Genomic DNA, 22,606 nt, shown 5'->3' with positions numbered 1-22,606 from the left:
ACATTCCTTAAAATAAACTACAGCTAGCACAGGAATGACGACTACCCCCAAACGCCGCTTACACACATTGTATTAATCATTGATTCGGGCAGATATCAAAATATAACTTATACTATATAATTATTTATAGGGAAGTTATTATATTCGCCATAAGGGCACTACACAGATGTCAAAACAAATATTAAACTGTAAAAGTAGTTCACTTCCGAAACCTATTCAACTATATATCTAATATACAATGTAAGACAGTTGTTACAAGCATTAGGTTTTAATGATGTATGGCTTAGTCAAGGTGTTGGTGACACAAATTTGTTTCTAAATATGTTTAAAAGAAGGGATAATTATATACAAATTTGGCAGTCTGAGCTCAGAGAGTCTAGTAGAGCTCGAAATTACGTGCATGTGTCGTTTTTTGAATTACAACCCTATTTGTGTAATGTAAATATAACAAAATATAGATATGCATTGTCTAGGTTAAGAATGTCAAGTCAAATGTTGAGCATCGAAACAGGTAGATGGCATAAACCAACAGCAACACCTTATAATGAAAGAACATGCTTATTTTGTAACACTCTTGAAGATGAATACCACTTTTTACTTGAATGTCAATTGTACGCTGAACTACGAGAAATGTATATCAAACCAAATTTCTTTAAAAGACGGAATATGTTTAAGTTTATTGAGTTGATGACCTCTCAGAAAGCTGTTGTGAATAGAAATTTAGCGATGTATGTGTATAAAGCGTTTGAATTACGAAAAACGTTTCATATGTATTATGAGTAAAAAAACATATCCTCTTCGCTGTTAATACATCATGTCTTACGACCTATGACTTATTTTGCAATTAATGTACGTTTTATAACATGTATACTCATGGACACATTGTCTATTGTATTATGAAATAAAACTAAAACTATGTTCAACAGTTTATTCGAGTGTTAGACGAAATTGTTGCTCCTAATAAAACTGCGCAATTGAAATACCTCATCATCATGAAGAGTACTACATTTCATTGGGTCGTGTGAACAAACCAATCCTCAGAAGAATGCCTCTTAAATGTTAATGACTTCACAAGCCCAAGTATAGCTATAAAATTGAATAAAATACATGGGCAAATAACTCTTCAACGACCGCCAATAAACCGACAAAAATATGTAATACACTAGCACACTTAGTGGTGATGGTGCGTTTCAAGTATGCGATCAACCTCTCTTAATATGTGGACGAATATTGATCCAGAGCAAAGAGCAAAAAGAGATAAAAATGGCACATTAACTTTTCAAATAAAATCATTGGTTTTTGATCTTTTTACATGAAATTTACGGCACTTTGCAGAAAGCATAGGCAGCATATTACGCGCTTCACATAACATCAAGTGTATACTGTCACCTTAGATATGCATTCAAGTTCAATTTCATGTGGGACAGATTGCGAACTCGATAATGTCTTTTCGTGCAAGACAAAACAAGGCTTATCTCAAAAGTCGTTATATATATGACAAAGTTTTTGATAACTGGACGTGGTGTTGAAAATCAGAACAAAATTGGGAACATTCTACCTTTATAATGTCGCGGGAAGTACGAAATAATGATAACACCAACCTCACACTTACAATATTATTATGTGGACGTCGATAATTGTTGGCGCTACTTTGGTAGCTCAAGGTAAGGTTGGCTTTTTTAATTTTATTAAGACGGAATTGCTTGAAAAGGACACATGTTTGCCTCTAATGTTGTTATTGTATACTTAATTTATTTTACAACAATTGTGAAAAAAATATTTACTATTTAATCCTTATTTTACAAATAATATGGAAACACATTCTACATAAAGAAATAACAGTCCTTATTCCAAACGAAATCGAACGAAAAATAACCTGTTTAGCAATCTTTGAAGACAATATTATATATTCGGAAAAAATGTTCACTTTTTATATCTCTGTACTCAAAACCCGTTAAAACGGTACCTAAATCATATGGGTCACAAAATCTATATTATGCATTCTAAATGCACGTATTTGTGAATTGGATTCCTTATTAACAGTTTGAGTATAACATCGTTGATATTAATTTGTAGTTTTCTGCGCATGTTCCAATGGTTGGATCGCCCATCAATCAAGTTGTTATAAATTTGCAACGGACATAGAAAACTGGTCAGCCGCCAGGGTAAGTTACAATATCATTTGCAGTGGTCATAAATAACTGGTAAGCCGCTGGGTTTTTAATCGGTTTTAACCAAACCATCATTTACAATGAACATAGGAAACAGGGCATCCGCTAGGTCAGGTCAAGCCATCAATTGCAATGAACATAGAAATCTGATCAGTCGTTTACAACTGGTCAGCCGATCGGGTAAGCCAAACTTTAATTTGCAATGGACATAAAAGGCTGGGCAGCTGAAGAAGTAAGTCAAACCATAAGTTGCTATGTACATAGATAACTGGGCTGCCGCTAGAGTTAGTCAAACAATCACTTATAATGGACATAATTGGCTTTTAACATGTATAACTGGGCTGCCGCTATGTTAATTCATCCAATCATTTGCAATGAACATAGAAATCTGGTCAGCTGCTAGGTCATGTCAAACAATCATTTGTGATTAACATAGAAAACTGGTCAGCCGCTACTGGGAAAACAAAACAGCGCTTACAACAGTTTACTTGTCGGTCAGTCGCTCGAGTAAGCCAAACTTTAATTTGCAATCGACATAAAAGGCTGGGCAGCTAATGAAGTAAGTCAAACCATAATTTGCTATATATACATAGATAACTGGGCTGCCGCTAGCGTAAGTCAAACACTCATTTGCAATGTACATAATTTGCTATGGACATAGACGACTGGGCAGCCGCTAGAGTAAGTCAAACAATTGTATGCAATGGACATAGAAAACTGCTAGCAAAGTCATCACGCCACCACGTATATCACGCGAAGATATTTATTCCAAATGTGAGCATATTCTCTTTTTTTGCTGTACATTTTTTTTGTAAAAACGTTAATGAATGGAACTTTACTAACTTAACTTGTTATATAAAAAACGTTTATATAAATTATTTTTCAAAAACATACACATTAATATACAAGAAGCTGATTCCAGCTATTTTCGGACGTGGCTACTCATCAAAGGAAATCACTGCGTAGCAGGTTGTCATATCATATTGGTAACACTAGCTGTTGTCCAACTCCTTTTAGTTCTTGCTACGATAAATATTAAATATCTGTAGAATTATACCTGTTATTAATATATATATTGTCACACAGCAATTATGTAAGTGGCACTCGAGCGACCTGATGGCTATAGAGACAGAGAGTGAACAGCGCTGGTTCCATACGCAAGCATTAACATTCAACCGTAAGTAACATGTACAACACAGTTATATATTTTCTTGTCCTTTCGGATCATTGTTTCATGAATGATTCTTGAACAGATAACCGCTTACGTCGTGTTAAATGAAAGTGTGACAATGGCCGTTTTAGTATTTTAACGGATTCAATCTACTAAGATAGCTGTTTCATACTTTGGGTTTTATTTTGTGCTTTCGATATGTTTAAAATAGTGGTTAATACCAATTTAATTCAGTGTACTCAATCAGCTCAATATATTAAACGGAATTTTCTTTGGTTTTAGCAATACTTAATCAAAATAATTACTGATGGGTCAATAGTTATCCAATAATTTTACTGTTGACCAATCAAATTTCTTTTATACGCAAACTAGCCCAAAGATAGCCTATTGATAACCAGTTATATACAACGGGCTGTAGACAATTATGCGGATTTTGGATACCTGGGGAACCCGTTTTATTTTGGTATTATTTGTATGTGTAGATAACGAAAACTGTTACGGGAAATACTACAACCAATAATTGTCTTGCCATCCATAGATTGAAAAATATGTCATCGATGAGCAAATATAGCCACTGTAATACTTGTGTGTATCATGTAATTCCTGTCGTTTATTTCACATACCGGTAATCTGCAAGCAATATCTTTCATATGATTCCAAAATTTTGTAGAGTCACTAGGCATCGACATCTATCATTAAGGTTAATGGATTGATCAGACAACTCGCTCTTTTGTGGGTAATCCAATTATTTAGAATTGAAGCAAGTTGGTTAAAATCAAAATGAAAGATTTAAAAACAAAAATTGATAACGGTACATCACGGAATAACTGTCAGCTATTTTGTCATAGTTTTCATGCGTAATTTGCCATTTCTTTATGTAGGCATTACTACAACAATACGTAAAAACATTTTTTTATGAAAGTCCGGGTGGGGCAACGTTTCCGATGGAAGCGATAGCAAAAACGATGGACGGGTAACAACGGCGACTAGGCGAAGCCACATTGCCGATGGAAGGGGGGGGGGGGCAACGGTCAGGGGAGTGGGTAATGATGGGTATGGGAAGGCTAACAATTACGGCGGAAATGGTACTTATGGCGATGGAAGGGGGAGCAACGGTCGGGGTTGGGGGCAATCATGTGTATTGGAAGGCTTACAATTACGACGGAAATGGTACTTATGGCGATGGAAGGGGGAAGCAACGGTCGGGTGTGGGGGCTCTTATGGGTATGTGAAGGCTTACAATTACGACGGAAAAGGTACTTATGGCGATGTAAGGGGGAGCAACGGTCGGGGGTGGGGGCAATCATGGGTTTGGGAAGGCTTACAATTACGACGGAAATGGTACTTATGGCGATGTAAGGGGGAGCAACGGTTTGGAGTTAGGCTATCATGGGTTTGGGAAGGCTTACAATTACGACGGAAATGGTACTTATGGCGATGTAAGGGGGAGCAACGGTTTGGAGTTAGGCTATCATGGGTTTGGGAAGGCTTACAATTACGACGGAAATGGTACTTATGGCGATGTAAGGGGGAGCAACGGTCGGGGGTGGGGTCAATCATGGGTATGGGAAGGCTTACAATTACGACGGAAATGGTACTTATGGCGATGTAAGGGGGAGCAACGGTCGGGAGTTAGGCTATCATGGGTATGGGAAGGCTTACAATTACGACGGAAATGGTACTTATGGCGATGTAAGGGGGAGCAACGGTCGGGGGTGGGGGCAATCATGGGTATTGGAAGGCTTACAATTACGACGGAAATGGTACTTATGGCGATGTAAGGGGGAGCAACGGTCGGGGGTGGGGGCAATCATGGGTATTGGAAGGCTTACAATTACGACGGAAATGGTACTTATGGCGATGTAAGGGGGAGCAACGGTCGGGAGTTAGGCTATCATGGATATGGGAAGGCTAACAATTACGACGGAAATGGTATTTATGGTCATGTAAGGGGGAGCAACGGTCGGGGGGGGGGCAATCATGGATATGGGAAGGCTAACAATTACGACGGAAATGGTACTTATGGCGATGTAAGGGGGAACAACGGTCGGAGGTGGGGGCAATCATGGGTATTGGAAGGCTTACAATTACGACGGAAATGGTACTTATGGCGATGTAAGGGGGAGCAACGGTCGGGGGTGGGGGCAATCATGGGTATTGGAAGGCTTACAATTACGACGGAAATGGTACTTATGGCGATGTAAGGGGGAGCAACGGTCGGGAGTTAGGCTATCATGGATATGGGAAGGCTAACAATTACGACGGAAATGGTATTTATGGTCATGTAAGGGGGAGCAACGGTCGGGGGGGGGGGCAATCATGGGTATGGGAAGGCTAACAATTACGACGGAAATGGTACTTATGGCGACCGCAGGGGAAACAACGACACTCTGAACAGCTACGAGGACGTGATAATAATTAACACGGCGGATAGGCTACAGTTATCATCATACAATTACTATTGATTTCAAAGATATAAACTTCAGTAAAAGTATAAAAAAGAAATTAAATATCATCATTTTATTATAGATAATTATAAAAATTATTATAAATATTATTATTTATTTTTTATTATTATTTTAATTATTATTATTTTATTATTTTTTATTATTATTATTTCATTCCGTTTTATTTATATATAAATATTTACTTATTTTATATTTTTTATGCATAAAAAGATCATTTAAATTATAAATATAAACATATAATCCACATAGTCAATAAAAAAAATGCAAATGCCACAATAAAAACCTCTATTTTAACAAATTCGAACAAAGTTTAACTAAAATAGAACTTACTGAAATTTAAGTCGAATAAACAACTAGTCTATCCTAATTGAATCCAGATAGCTATATGCCCGGTGACAAAATAAAGACAGACAAGGAAGTTAACATAATTTATAGATTTAAAACGATTAAGACTGTTCACATGCCTCTTATGACTCAGTCACATAGCCCGGCCGATGAGGTTCCGATGACCCAGCGATGCGATTTTCACCGAACACCGGCCGGACACCGGCCGGACATCCGTGGCGTTTGTTGCTTAAAACCGCATCGGTGGCAGCTCGGTGAAATTTTAACTTCGGAGCTAAATTTCATCGGGCTCTCACCGAGCTCCCTCATCGCAGCCCCATCGTAACCACATCGGAAAACACGTCGGCCGGTGCACGGCCGAGTATCGGCCGGTGTCCCGTGCATCTGAGACAACCAGAGGACGAGGTTTTTTTAACGGACACCGGCCGAGCTCCGACCGAGCTCCGGCCGAGCTCCGGCCGATGTGGGACAGAGCCTTGGAAAGCATAGTACCGGTGGCTGACCGATGTATGGGACACCGGCCGATGCTCGGCCGGAACTCGGCCGGAACTCGGCCGTAACCCGGCCGGATATCTCTGCTAGTATATATATTGTTCGCTCCTGTCTGTGTACAGCATTCAGCAAGTTGTATCCACACGATTCACTCTTGACAGACTTTATAAATAGGATGCCAAAATTAGTCAAGGAAAGTGATGGAGATGAGAATAATTGCGGCAAGAAGAGGCAGCAGCCAGCTAGCAGCAAGAAAAAGGGCCAGAAGAAGCAGAAGACGCTAGCAGTGAAGACCAGAAAATCTCCCCGAAAGAGGATACAAGAGGAAAAAGGCGGTGCCAGTGGTACGGAGGGGGAGCAATCAGAGATATCCGATGCTGAGTCCATGGCGTCCCAGGCGTCCCAGGCGTCAAAGTCGTCGCAGTCCAAGCCCACGTCCTCGTCCAAGTCCAAGTCCAAGTCCTCGTCGGCGTCTGCGTCGCGGCGAGCCGTTGGTGTGCCGATACAGGAGATCACCCAAGACCAGATGCAAAATCTTGCCATGGCACACTCCCGGCAGGACTGCAAAAGTAATTCTTTAGGTATGCGCGCAGTTCTTTGCCTGGTCCGGTCAATCTTGGTCCGTTCCCTGCTGCTTGCACATCTTCGAGCACGGCTTGGTCTCGCCATGCACCCGCGATGAACTGGCCCTGCTCATCTTCCCGGTCGAGATCGGCATTCTGAATGTTGGGGTAACGAGTCCTCATGAGGTTGTGTAGGGTCATGCAGGCCATGACGGTCTTAGTAACTGTCGACGGTCTCATTCCCAGGGTTGTTAGAAGACTTATGAAGCGATTGGCAAGTATACCAAACGCATTTTCAACCACACGGCGTGCCCTGGAACACCGGTAATTGAAGATCCGCTCGTCCCGTGCCAGGTGACGATGAGGGTAGGGCTTTAACATGTATTGCCGAAGGGGGAAGGCGTCGTCTCCGACCATGTAGTAGGGTGTGTCCCGGTCGTCATTAGGCAGGGAATCCGGTTGGGGGAGTCCGATCGTTCCCTCACGAAGACCTGGCTCTAGCCGCGACCGGTTAAAGATGCCGGCATCGGAACACGACCCTGGTGACCCCACATCCACCCAGATGAACTTGTAGTTCGAGTCTACCACCGCAAGCATGACGATAGACAAGAAGCCTTTATAGTTGTAGTAGAGTGAGCCACTCTTGGGGGGCTTCTTGATTGCGACGTGCTTCCCATCGATCGCGCCACAACAGTGGGGGAAGTTCCACCTGTCTCCGAATCCCTCGGCCACCGGGCGCCATTCATCTTCTGTCTGGGGAGTGGCCCACATCTCATCCTCGTATACGTCGTAGATGGCCTGACACACCTCGGGGATGAAAAGGGCGATGGTGTTGTGTGGGTCACGAAACGCAATCGCAAGATAGTGGTACCTGCTTCCGGTCGCCAAAAACCTCAAGGTGATTGCCAGCTTCAGCCCAGGGTCCAAGGGGGTTCGATGCCTGCAACAGAAGAGGATGAAATATGATTAAACCTTAGCAAGAATATAATGTTTGGAGGGAATTTTGTTTGCAAAATACGGATTAACTTACGTTGTACTCTTGGTAATGCGGGTGCCAACTCGGTTAAGCAACTCATAGTACATCTGTGGCTCCATGTGGCGGAAGGCTTTGAAGTCGGCAGCGTGCTCGGCCTCGAGTTCCTTCATTAGAGTATCGTACTGGCCGAAAAGGGGTCTGCGTAGGATCCACTCTCGCACCCACCAGCGTCTTTCTCTTCTGCGGGCCCTCTGTCGCTCCCTCTCGGCGGCTTCTAGTATTGCCGCCAGGACCAGGTTGTACTGGAACCTTGCTTGAGCCAGTTCGTGTTCGAGCAGTGCCATTTGAAGTCTCGGTGCAGCCATAGTGATGAACTGACAATGTCAGGTAGGAAGAACGGAATAGCTCGGCACCCAAGTCTGTGTTACATCGGACGAGCATCGGCCGGTCATTGTTCAGAGCCCGTTAACAACCCGGCCGGCGATCGCACGGTGTCCTGTTACCTGCTCGGCTTCCGGCCGTATTCCTTCCGATGTCCGGCCGACCTCCGGCCGGTAGTTGCTGCCACATCGGCAGAAAAAAAACTCATTTTGAGACAGACTCCGTACGGTCACCGGCCGGTGTTCGGTCGGTCGCCTGAAAATGTCCGGACGGAGTCCGTTCACGTCACCGAGCTCTGCTTCCGATGAGGAGAGCTCGGTGGCACCAAAAAAATCCACCGAGCTCTACCGATGCCGGACATCGGCCGGGCTATGTGACTGGGCCATAATACACTTGTAGGTCAACGAGTTTGCAGCAGTGAGATTCAAATTGATGTTAAATATAATTCAATATATGGTTTGCGTGCATTACTTGGACACTCCCATCAGCCAACAATTAATACATTTGAAGTTGTATTCATACTCTTGACCCACATGGCCATGAGAAATAACAAAAAAACAAGGAAGGCTTGTCTAGGCCCAATAGGAGATTCATGTAGAACAGTACGAAACAACAAACATTACACAAATATCATAATATCGACAATGGTAATTGTTTGGTGAGCTGTATCTCTATTTTGGAAAACTTAATATGTATAAGATTGTGTGAACACACACGGATTGAACTAAGTATTTAACTGTGACGTAAGCTATTCAAGGGGTTCAATCGCAGATTTCCTGGTACCGACACTATTTTCTAATGTGTTTCATACTTCAAAAAAAATTCAGCTATTATTTTTTGCTTTTTGAACTTCTAATGATACCTGATTAAATGTTTTTAACAATAATTGTGTACACACGCAAAATCATAAGATGTTCAATGTCTGGCCCTTTAACACATACAAGTTGCATAAGGCCTCTTGAATGAATGCTACCTTATAGCTAAAAGTGTCAACACAAATATGTTTTGTTATCTCTAAAGTATGATCACTTAACCCATAAAACTTGACAATATTGATACTTGTCAGCAGATATAATCATAAGTTTGATTTATCTTTTTGCAAGCGATTTATTGCTAGAAATCCAGAAGTATCAACTACTGTATTTCTATTTCTTCTTTATATTTTCAAATTCACATATCTAATTTTATGCCCTACTTTTCTGTTTGTTAGTGAACGTAACCACAGCTTATGGACATTTTAAACACGCAAATCATGTCATTAAATATTCGTAAAGAATACATCAGATTAAAGAGATATCGGGTATATCTAGATCAACTACAATTACAAGGACAAAGCCAGTACCAAAGCTTAAATGAAACACAACCATACATTTAAACAACCAAATAATACAAGCAAAAATACTTTCATATCAAATACAAATAAGAAATCTACGGAGGCTTTACTTTTATAAGAAATGTAGCGATACGTGTGGTGCTTTACTTTAATAAGAAATGTAAGGATACGTGTGGGGCTTTTCTTTAAGAAGAAATGTAGCGATACGTGTGGGGCTTTACTCTTATAAGAAATGTAGCGATACGTGTGGGGCTTTACTTTTATAAGAAATATTGCGATACGTGTGGGGCTTTACTTTTATAAGAAATGTAGCGATACGTGTGGGGCTTTACTTTTATAAGAAATGTAGCGATACGTGTGAGGGTTTACTTTTATAAGAAATGTAGCGATACGTGTGGGGCTTTACTTTTATAAGAAATGTAGCGATACGTGTGGGCCTTTACTTTTTATAAGAAATGTAGCGATACGTGTGGGGCTTTACTTTTATAAGAAATGTAGCGATACGTGTGGGGCTTTACTTTTATAAGAAATGTTGTGATACGTGTGGGATTTTACTTTTATAAGATATGTAGCGATACGTGTGGGGCTTTACTTTTTATAAGAAATGTAGCGATACGTGTGGGGCTTTACTTTTATAAGAAATGTAGCGATACGTGTGGGGCTTTTCTTTTATAAGAAATGTAGCGATACGTGTGGGACTTAACTTTTATAAGAAATGTAGCGATACGTGTGAGGGTTTACTTTTATAAGAAATATAGGGATAAATGGGAGGCTTTACTTTTATAAGAAATGTATGGATAAGTGGGAGGCTTTACTTTTATAAGAAATGTAGCGATATGTGTGAGGCTTTACTTTTATAAGGAATGTAAGGATAAGTGGGAGGCTTTACTTTTATAAGAAATACAGGGATAAGTGGGAGGCTTTACTTTTATAAGAAATATAAGGATAAGTGGGAGGCTTTACTTTTATAAGAAATATAGGGATAAGTGGGAGGCTTTACTTTTATAAGAAATATATGGGGTAATTGGGAGGCTTTACTTTTATAAGAAATATAGGGATAAGTAGGAGGCTTTACTTTTATAAGAAATATAAGAATAAGTGGGAGGCTTTACTTTTATAAGAAAAATAGGGATAAGTGGGAGGCTTTACTTTTATTAGATTTGTAGCGATACGTGTGGGGCTTTACTTTTATAAGCAATATAGGGATAAGTGGGAGGCTTTACTTTTATAAGAAATGTAGCGATACGTGTGAGGGTTTACTTTGATAAGAAATGTAGGGATAAGTGGGAGGCTTTACTTTTATAAGAAATGTAGAGATTCGTGTGAGGGTTTGCTTTTATAAGAAATGTAGGGATACGTGGGACGCTTTCCTGACATACGAAATGTAGGGATACATTGTAGGCTATGCTTTTTACAAGAAATGTAGAGATACATTGGAGACTATGCTTTTAAATAAGAAATTTAGAGATACATCAGAGGCAATGCTTTTATAAGAAATGTAGAGATACGTTGGAGGCAATGCTTTTATTAGAAATGTAGGGCCACATGTAAGGCTTTGCTTTCTATATGAAATGGTATATGAAATGTACGGATAAGCGGAGTGCTTTTTTAAACGAAATATAAGGAATATTGTTTTCTTTAAACTTGATGTAAGGACACATGGAAGTCTTTGCCTGTAAATGAAAGGGATATGTTTGAGGTTCTACTTTGATATCAAGTGTAGGGAGACGTTTGATGCCTAGGTTAAAGATCCCCCTTAATATGTTAACATTTTCTAGTCCAAAATGGTGCAATTATGGCGTATTTTAATCCTTTTTTCTCCTATATTGAAATAAAAAGTAAACTTGGACGTGTTTAGGGGTGGCGCGCGCCCCTCCAACCACGCTAGTGCCTTGTTTTTTAACGAAATGAAGGGCAACGTGTAAAGCTTTGTTTTTGTACGAAATAAAGAAATCAGTGCATGAGCAGAATGTCTTTTTTCAACAATGTAAGATGTTAAATTCTTTGCTTTTTAAAGCATTGGCGAAAACATGTGTTGTAAGCAATGGGTTCATTTTAGTAAGACATCAAACACACATATGAATAATTTATACATACTATTTATTGTACAATTGTCGTTTATTCATTGACTACTAAAGTGTTTACATTTCTCGAATTCTTTTTCATTGTCAAGTGGATAATTTAATATGAACAGAACGGAGTTCATTATTGATACAATATTGTACCGCTAAATGCATATATGTATAAAAATCGCAATGAACTAGACGTCATGTCAGTTGTTTTAACATCAATATTATATAAGCTATTTCATATCGTTTCTTTGAAATTATATACACATTGCGGGCAAAACCACAGCTGTATGAAATGATCATATAAATAAATGGATACTAAAGATAACTAGAATTTTACCATTAAGACTTATAGATTTCAACTAATTACTGAGAAAAAAATAGCTAAACACACATAAATTATATTCTTGGTTGAAGGCAATTTAAGAACTTTTACAATAAGGAAGACGAATTTTCCTTACTGCCATTTAATAAGTAAATTATTTGAAAGCTTCCATGTCAGTTTAGAAAGAGTTTCATAGGCGTTGCATTCAAAGTTTCCAATTCAGTATTTTTACTGCGTATTTTAATAAGGAAGGAGGACATTTTATTCAAAGAGAACAATTTAATGAAGACACCTGTGATTTATTCTTTAGTGTTATAAAGGTGGTATAGCTAGCGACGAAATTCTATACATGCCATGATACAAAAATTATAAAATTGCAGATAAAATCTCTTAAGGCAAACACAAAAATACATCCGGGTTTTCAATGACGAATATAAGTATGCAGATATTTGCTACAATTTGATAACGTAAATGAAATACAATCCCCAAACCAGGACAAGAGAGTTGCAAAACGCCCTTGATGGGGATTTACCGTTTGCAAGCCAGAGAAATTTGAGCCGAAGTTTATCGTGTGTACTTGACATGTTTTATAAATTAAGCACAAAAACTGTCATTGCTGCTACGTTTAATTATTGAGATTAAATATCGCTGTGCTTTATCATTTTGAACCAACGTTTCACGTCAAGAGTGACAAATAAAGTTTTAAATGATTCAATGCAAATGACTTATTTCAGGGTTTAGAATGATTACTAGGTGGGTTTGCCCTTTCTTCTGCTGTACAAAAATATATGGTATTTCTGTTTACAACTAGCGAATCAGGCGGTGCTACCGGCAGGCGGCGCTATCGGCGTCTTAGTGCTCGTTTCACGCCAATATTAAAGCAAAAAATGCAGAATTAGACGAATGCAGCTTTTACGAATATGATTAGCCAAAAGTCATTAGGGAAAATCACCCAACTATATGGCGGGTGTTTTTCGTCTAGTCCTTGTACTACCACGGCAAACGATATTCACCTGGATTAGTTCATTTAATGAGAAGATTTCGTCTAGTACTTTAAATCAGTCTAAATCATATGAATTGGTTATGTTAACTTGAACCATCTTTCAGACACTGTTGGAGTCTCCTGAACTTGTATCCTTTGCGACGATCTGTTTACTATGTTCCTTCTTTCATACACTGTGACGTTCCCTTAAACACGTTTCTTGTTTGTTGCGATCTTTTATATAGGTTCCATTTTTCAGACATTGTGACGATCTTTTAAATAGGTTTCTTTTTAGACATTGTAATGACCTTTTAATAGGTTCATCTTTTTTGACAGTGTTACGATCTTTTTTAAAATGTCACTTTTTCACACACTATGGCGATGTGTTATACATATTTCCCTGTTTCATTAACTGTGGCGATCTGTTATACATGTTTCCCTGTTTCATTCACTGTGCCGATATCTCATACATGTTCCCCTGTTTTATACACTGTGGCGATCTGTTATACATGTTTCCTTGTTTCATTCACTGGGCGATATCTCATACATGTTCCCTTGTTGTATACACTCTGGCGATCTGTTATACATGTTTCCCTGTTTCATTTACTGTGACGATATCTCATACATGTTCCCCTGTTTTACACACTGTGTTGATCTGTTAACATGTTTCCCTGTTTCATTCACTGTGGCGATATCTCATACATGTCCCCCTGTTTTACACACTGTGGCGATCTGTTATACATGTTTCCATGTTTCATTCACTGTGGCGATCTCTCATAAATGTTCCCATGTTTCATTCACTGTGGCGATCTCTTATACATGCTTCCCTGTTTCATACACCGGTGATCTCTTATAAATGTTCCCCTGTTTCATACACTGGTGATCTCTTATACATGTTCCCCTGTTTCATACACTGGTGATCTCTTAAAAATGTTCCCCTGTTTCATAAACTGTGGCGATCTCTTATATATGTTTCCCTGTGTCATTCACTGTGGCAATCTCTTATACATGTTTCCCTGTTTCATTCACTGTGGCGATCTCTAATACATGTCCCCCTGTATCATAAACAGGTGATCGCTCATACAAGTGCCTCTGTTTTATACACTGTTTGATCTCTTATACATATTCCCCTGTTTCATACACTGGTGAACTCATATGTATGTTCCCCTGTTTCATACACTGGTGATATCTCATATGTATGTTCCCCTGTTTCATACACTGGTGATATCTCATATGTATTTTCCCCTGTTGCATACACTGGTAATATCTCATATGTATGTTCCCCTGTTTCATACACTGGTGATATCTCATATGTATGTTCCCCTGTTTCATACACTGGTGATATCTCATATGTATGTTCCCCTGTTTCATACACTGGTGATATCTCATATGTATGTTCCCCTGTTTCATACACCGGTGATATCTCATATGTATGTTCCCCTGTTTCATACACTGGTGATATCTCATATGTATGTTCCCCTGTTGCATACACTGGTGATATCTCATATGTATGTTCCCCTGTTTCAGACACGGATGGTGACCAGGGATTTTGGATCAGCGGGAGTGACTGGAATCAAGATAAGCATTGGGTAAATATGACATCCGTAAATTTGAACTATTTTAGATGTGCGACCTTATTTTAATTATGGTGATGATTGCGCCGAGATCAATTTATCGTAAAGCCTAGAAAAGTAATATATTTGTTGCTTATTTTATTAAAATTAAACAAATGAGAAAATATATTTCTCTAGGTAATTAACCGTCTAGGGTCGGGGCAAAAATAGGGTAGGTCGAGACACCGGAAACAAACATTGTTTTACGCCATAGATAAAACACACATTTGGAGTTCTTTTATTCGAAAACTTTAAAATATTGTCAAAAAAGGATTTGTATCTGTTGTCTAAGGATGAAAATTGCGGTATTCAACATTCGCTTTAGAATAGACAGACATTCAGCGAAACTCTTATTTTATATTTTTAACGTGCATGTAGTGAATCGAAATATATTAGCAAAAACTACTTTATGTTTAATCGAGTATCTTGAAATAAACTGCAGATCTGGGAGAGCACTGGTGCAGCGTTGACCTATCAGACATGGGGCTTCCAGCAGCCAAACTACAGGAACGGGAGTGAACACTGTCTGGCGGCCCTTAAGGTCTTTGACTACAAATGGAGCGACGAGTTTTGCGACTGGGATCGTCTCCAGTATGTCTGTGAAAAGAGGTACTGTATCATCGTTTTCAGAGAACGAGGTCATTGTTTTAAATAAACATACAGTCGAATCCCGTTGGCTCGAACAACCTTGGCGCAAATTCTTCGTTAGCTCGAATTGGATGTAAAGGACAGAGGTAATATCGCCGGTCCCTGGAAGTTCGAGCCAACGGGATTCAACTGAACTTTGTTCCATAATTTAATTAAAAAATATATTTCAATATACATTATTTGACTGGAAGCTGAAATCATACAGTTGTGTTTATTATGTTGTTTAATTGTCAAATACGTTTTCATTGTATATAAAACTTTGGATGGAAGTGGTCTAGTGGTAGAGGCGTCCATTTCTCGTCCAAGAAGTCGTGGGTTCGAACCTGGACAGATGGACGATAAATGGACACCAATGCTAATTTCTATCAAGGAAAAGGACACGGAAATGATTCGTATCAGCGCACAGCTATCTTCAAAACCAAAATTAATAAGTATTCACTTATAAACATAATCCTTTAAAGACTAATACGGCTATATATTCAGTATTCATTTATAACTCCAACGGCAAAAACAACGGTACTTACGTTAGTAACGCATTTCATTTCAGGAAAATATCAGCAGCCAATTGTATAAAACTGGTTAAGGTTTTGGTTTGGATAAAGTTGGACAAAACACTTATTGATTGGTCAATATCTATCGAATAAATCACTGTTGACCAATGAAATCGCTTTTATTTGCAAACTAACCAAAACATATCCTGTGGACAGCTTATCCAGTTTTATGCAATTGGTTGCTGCAGGTGTATTTTGAATGCATAAATCATTCTTAAAATGTTGGCCTATGTTCAGTAGTGTTTTAATTATACATAGTACTAAACAATGCTACATGGAAAACGTGATTTGTGAATTATTCAAAACTTTGATAAAGTTCAATATGTTTAAACATTCATTTCTGCTCTTTAAATTGTGCCTTTTCCTTTTTTTCGATTTCTGTATAATGCAAAAATATCTAGATCTATTAATACAAAATAGAGAAAACATATAGAGTAAATGAATATGAAGATATAAAGTAAGTGCATATGGTGGCTTATTTCTACCATGTCGGCCAAGCGTGTTGGCTAGTTGTCCAGCCCAGTACAACAACTACTGTATAGTCGTATTAGCGCCTTTATGTTGTCGCTTTAGAATGTTGGTAGGGCTCTATCGCGTCAATGTGACGCCCTAACGACAATAAACGAGGGCCCAAAAGGACATATATAATATTGATCGATCTACCGTGGCCCCGCCAACACGACGGAGTGAGATGCCAGCTTTCAGCTAGCATTGCTCTACGGACATGCGGTATATTTATGAGATTATGATGCTAACATTAAACGCACCTTTCTTGTTTTGCAGCAGTACCTCTGGCGGTGCCATTGTTGGTTGACATTTTGGATGTTTCATGAATAAAATTAAATATTTATCCTTGTTTAGAGTTACTGTATACCTGGTAGTTATTTTAAATCCTCTATTTAGCAGTATACAGCAAAATATCGGATAATTTGACTTTTAAAAGCATACAACAAAATATCGGAAACCTATCGAGTGAGTGCGAAGCTCGATCCCGAATATGGTTTCCTGCGCCCAGTATATCCCATATCGGGTCGACTACTAACCCCGTGACGTATATATCATGTCGACAACTTGTTTCCAGGTTAAAATGTTTCGTTTAATCATCGGAATCGGAAAAAGACGTCATTTTGGTACGATATAAATTTCATCATGGACCAATATGGAAAACTATGGTGTCATCACGTGACCAGTCCTAGACCAATGGCGTTGCGGCATTTATGTTGTAGGCGTGATATAGCAAAATACCGGATAATTTGACGACTTATTTTCATAAAAGTCGGGTGTTCTAGTTCTATAGAAGATCAGATCAAGTGACATTACCGAGGCACACAAATCAAAATAACCATGGTAACCTTAAAAAGGGAGAATACTCGGTATGCAAACGAATATTCGATCGAACGTTTGGTATTCGAATGTCAAAATCGGTATTCGAATATTCGATGTTTTTGTTGAATAAATAAATTAATAAACATTTTGCCTAAAACTGTGTTCTTCGTATGTCTTGATTTTACAACGATTGGCCCCTTATGCCAGAGGTGTGAACTTGATGACACTATACACGTGTCATATCGGATACATCGTCGGAAACAGTTGACGGGGACTTTTTACTGGCTGTTAGACAAATGACATTAAACACATTCCAATTCTTTTGGGTACATTTAAATGACCATGCATATTAAGGGTTTAAGAGATCGGGCTTTATACCATTCTGTTGTCATCACTGCTAATCAAGCTTGGCGATAATGGTCAAATCGCCTTGATGATAAGAAGGACATATGCTAGTTATGTGCTTTAAACTGTTTTCCATATTTCGATATAACGTTCTTGCCTAGAAAAGTAACTGTATGGTTAAGCGTTTAAGGGTATACGTTTTGTATTGTTGTACGATACATCAGTCAAAATCGACGTTTGGCCATGGTTGGTGAAGTTTTCTATAAATATATTTCGTAAACATCAATCCCAGAACGAGGCTGCAAGTCTCACGTTGGCGCATATCGTCATTTAACCTGGAAAATACGAAATTCCCCAATCTTATTATCCCATGCTATTACGTTAGTTAATAATAGTGTACTACAATTCTTAAAGTTTATTTCGATATTCGAATATTCGATCGAAAGAATTACCAAATATTCGAATATCAATTTTGCCATTCGTTTGCATCCCTAGAAAATACACATCCTTTTGGGACGGTGCCCCTCAGGGCCCGTCCTAAGTAGGCACATCAGCCGAGCAAACTACAAGCCAAAGAACGCCAGTGCGCTCAGTAAATAGTTCTCATCATTGTTTTGAATACACAGCTGATTTAAAGTGGTTGTTACATAGCTTTTTTCTAAAATGTCTGGGCGAATAGTGAGAGAAGTGGGTCATGTATAATTTATTGACAATTGGTACTGAAATCAAAAATTTATATTGATAAATCATTTCGCCAATATTGACTACTACATGGAAATAGTTCCACTACATTACTACAAATTTTCATTCGGAACCTCTCGGCCATTTTACTGTATCGATAAAATTAAATCCGTAAATGTTTCGAACTGAATACTGAAGTACATTGTTGCTAAACATAATTAATTCAATACTTTGAACTATCGAAATATTTTAAAATATATATCATACTGTAGACTCTTTTAGTAGAATCATCAAAATATGATGTGTTAATGGCATGACCCAAAATGACCCGGTTTATCCAAGATGGCGGATGAATCAACACATGTCCGTGGAATTTCCGATGTCAAATCGGATTTAAGGCATCACACTCGAGTTTTGCAACGGATTGTTAGTGCTAAAAAGGAGAATTAAAAATAATTAATTGAATAACATCATCACCTTGTGGTCAAATTGGCTGAATTTAACGCAATACAATTAATGACTGAAATGCATCTGGTGAAAGGTCACCCACCACTAAAAGTAAGTTGCAGTAAAACACGGAAATACAAACTAAGTGAAAATCCAAAAAACAATGACGTCGTTTTGCTTCGTGCCATTACTAGCATTAGTAGATGTTAATAATTGTTGCAAATATTGATGTGAAAAATAATGATAATATAAATAACTCGAAACAATTTGCCATCTGCGTCACAGTTGTCATCTTTCTGCATAGTTCAGTAGGGTATTTCAGATTTTCTTTAAAATTGTGATATTAATGCACCAGTCAATTGTGACCACGGCCACCCCAGGTCCGGGGATATACGGGGAATAGCCGGTGAAATGGGTCGTGTTGATGCTTTTCAGGTGGCCCCACATTGCCGGGTAAATGCGGTGGTTTTGTCTGTTTTAAATACAGCGGATAATTGGCCTTGCCTAGAGTCCCCGGGGTGCAGGGACTTTGGTGGGGATTTTACCAACTGTTCGTCTCCGCATGGTATGGAATTTAGCCGGTTTTGGCTGTACTGAAAGTCCAAATCCCTGCTATTCCCAAGATGGGGGGGGGGGGGGGGGGGCGTGGTTACAATTGATTGACCAGTGCATAATTTGGTTGCCTTTATGCCATGTTGATCTGATTCATACCATAGTAAAATATTTTCTTCAACTGTAACAACACTTCAATATTAAAGATTGCATTGCAAAACAGGTACATGAAAGTTTCACATAATTTATCTTGAGCCATTATATATTCACAAAACAGGAACATGAAAGTTTCACATAATTTATCTTTAGCCAATATCATTGTTTAATCACACAAGTGTGTATAATTACACAAGTGTTTCATTAAACACTTAAATTCCGATCAGCTTCTGTCAACATAGCATTGCCATTTTGGACCTATCTGGCTGATGCGTGTCATCTTGAAGCTCAATATGCATCAAGTCGAAAATTATAGATGTGTTCACTATGTGATGTGCCATATCAAAAATGGTAAAAAATCATTCAATGTACAATTATTTGAACTAAATAAACTTAGTGCTTGAAATGTCATTCTTGGCTAGGAGAAAAAGTTGGATGTGGACATGAAGACTCGCCAAAACAAAACTTGTCCAAGACTCTGAAGTTGCTGTGTATTTGGACTAGTCAAGTATTAAACTTTTCAACAAGATAAAGTTACTATTAATGATCCTGGCATTAGGACACGGAGCTAGCCTGTCTGTATTATCTGGATGGTGCTAAGCCCCTGGTGAGCCTTAAATGCCTTGATTTGAAATCTGCCACTTATTATTCTCTATCATTTACTACACTTTTTTCAGGTAAGTGTAAATTACAGTATTTTCTTGTATGTTAAAATTAACAATGGTAAAAGATAATGCATAACTTAATTGTGCATGCTGGGGATATCAATATTGTATACATGCATATAGCTTTACGGATATTTACAGTGTTTAAATAGCTCAAAAGGGTCTTACTCAATGAAAAAAAAAAATCAAAAATACTGGAATGTAGACAGGATTTTGACATTTTTTGGCAATTAATTAAATTCAAGGGCGTAGCCAGGCTGTACTAAATGTGAGAGGCTATGGGATGGGGAATTCCTGTAACCGTAGGAGGTTAAGGGGGGCTGCTCCCCACAGAAAAATTTTTAAGTGATTTTTAAGGCTGTGTCAGATATCTAGCACAGAGGAACAATGCTTTCTATAGCTGATCTTCCCTTTAAGGTTTTATTATGATGTCAAAACATAACCCTCGACTTTGATGCCATGTTTGGCCATTTTTTCGTTTTTCAAATTGATGTTACGCATGTGCGTAAGTGTGTAACGCTGGCTACGCCCCTGAAATTGTTCTGTTGCAATTTTGGGCAAATCATTCTCATTGGTATGCCTATCAAGCATCAAACATGTATGTCTAAAAAAGATCAATAAAAACAAGCCATATTACTGAAATGTTCAAGGCCAACAGATTCCTTCAGAGAAAATCATGCATAACCCTTGTATATACATATACATGTATTCTTCCTCCAAACAGAGACCTGGTATGTTAATTTGCATATTTAATCCAGGACATCCACATACTATGAATGCACTTCCCCCTTTGGCAGAATGTTACATTAACCTTATTCGTTATTTCAATTTATTTCTGAAGACAGCATGAACTTTTATAGAAAAGGAGTGTCAGTTATTTAGTCTGACAGCCTGTGATTTTTTTTCAATCAGAAGGAAATTTTGCAATTTTAACATGGCCATGTTTTGACATGCTTGCACAGTGTGTGAATTGTGATCAAAATTGTGCTTGGTTTATTTTGTGCTAATGCCTATATCTTGGACTTGACATATTTCTTAGTTACCACATGGCTTGTTCCAAAGGGTAAAGCATTTGGAAATGTCAGTTCAAACCTGATAAATATGAAATTCTTTTCCTTAATTCAATTTCGATATTTTCAAAACACCCTCTTTTTTAAAAACTTGTTTTAATAGATGTTTATGGATAAGAAGACTCTTAATTTGAACATCAACTTGTTTAGACTAAGAAATAATGAGCCCTTAAAGCTGCACTCCCACAGATTGACTATTTTAACAGCTTCTTTTATTTTTTGTTTTGGAAAGAGCAAATTATTGCGTAAATATATATGTGCAAACCAATAATAAGATATCTGACAAAATATCAGATCTTAGATTTTCATATATATGTTCAAAAATCAATGCTTAATGGCTTAAACTGATACTAACGGTTAAAGAAAAAATGCATAAAACATCAATTTTTGAACTTAAGTATAAGAATCTATGATCTGATTTTTTGTCAGCAGTCTTATATTACTGGTTTCCATGGATTTTCGCAAAAAAATGGCTCGTTCGAAGACAAAAAATAAAGAAGTTGTCAATACTTTCAATCTGTGTGAGTGCAGCTTTAACAACAAAAATAGAATAAACCTACAATTAAGCAAATGAAATTTCAGATAGGCATAAATGAAGTGCTATCCTTAATCATTAACAATTTCATTCTTCAAGTTTGGTTTTTCCTCAGCCTACTGTCACTCACCTGATGCACAATCCCTGCATAAGATTTTACGTCAACAATGAATTAGACAATGAGGTTGTTTTCTAAGTCAATTGAATGACCTAAAGTAACTAGCTTAATGATTAAGAAGGGCTCATTATCATCGATCACTCCACCCATTCTGAATAATGTTTATTCATAAAGATTTTTTTTTTTCGTGTTTTTTTTATTTACTTTTATACTTTATATCCAGTTAAATACAGCCATCACACATTTGTTCTCTCCTAAATACACATGGGTATATCAATATAACATTGGTCTATTTCAATTGGTCAAAAAAATATAACAACTCCAATATTTATGAAACACCGCTGTTGGTCAAGGACAGGTCACGCGGTGACACCACATTTTTCCATTTTCCAAATTTAAATTACACCAAAATGGCTTCTTTATTCGGATTTGATGAATATTTCAATGAATAAATAAAACATTTAAACAGGGTAAGAGGTTGTCAACGTTATACTTACATTACGGGGTTAGTAGGTGACATAGTATTGGAAATATGGGGGGCAAGAATCCATATTTAGGTTCGAGCTTCACTCCACCGCAATATGGTTTCCTTTACATTGAATATCCCATATCGCGGGCTACCT

At 38.1% G+C, this 22,606-nt stretch overlaps 2 protein-coding genes across 4 annotated transcripts in view; one reads left to right on the top strand and one right to left on the bottom strand.

Annotated features, from left to right (window-relative positions):
- Positions 1-6,232, bottom strand: part of LOC128217190 (plexin-B2-like) — a 95,682-nt gene extending 89,450 nt beyond the window's left edge. For 2 of the 3 annotated variants that reach the window (XM_052924145.1, XM_052924150.1), the window contains exon 1: positions 6,141-6,232. The gene's annotated coding sequence lies outside the window, so the exon portion shown is untranslated. The remainder of the gene's footprint in view (positions 1-6,140) is intronic. The other variant, XM_052924148.1, reaches the window with a different exon arrangement.
- On the top strand, positions 1,552-16,938 carry LOC128217207 (perlucin-like protein). Its single transcript, XM_052924176.1, has 6 exons — positions 1,552-1,664; positions 2,077-2,165; positions 3,258-3,348; positions 14,804-14,865; positions 15,332-15,498; positions 16,872-16,938. The coding sequence occupies exons 1-6, from the start codon at positions 1,622-1,624 to the stop codon at positions 16,900-16,902; spliced, it is 483 nt and encodes a 160-aa protein (XP_052780136.1). The 5' UTR covers positions 1,552-1,621; the 3' UTR covers positions 16,903-16,938.
- The last annotated feature ends 5,668 nt before the right edge of the window (positions 16,939-22,606 follow it).

The sequence above is a fragment of the Mya arenaria genome, chromosome 14, assembly GCF_026914265.1.
Source record: "Mya arenaria isolate MELC-2E11 chromosome 14, ASM2691426v1".
Classification (NCBI taxonomy): Eukaryota; Metazoa; Mollusca; class Bivalvia; order Myida; family Myidae; genus Mya; species Mya arenaria.
The sequence above is the reverse complement of the archived record's forward strand: the minus strand, read 5'-3'. Positions and strand labels throughout refer to the sequence as shown.

What these genes read in the sequence shown, in the direction of transcription:
- LOC128217207 (XM_052924176.1), top strand. Translation starts at nt 1,622, where the DNA reads ATGTGGACGTCGATAATTGTTGGCGCTACTTTGGTAGCTCAAG. An exon ending in GCAAGCATTAACATTCAACC is followed by an intron (nt 3,349 to 14,803) that starts GTAAGTAACATG and finishes CCCCTGTTTCAG; the next exon opens with ACACGGATGGTGACCAGGGA. An exon ending in CAGTATGTCTGTGAAAAGAG is followed by an intron (nt 15,499 to 16,871) that starts GTACTGTATCAT and finishes CTTGTTTTGCAG; the next exon opens with CAGTACCTCTGGCGGTGCCA.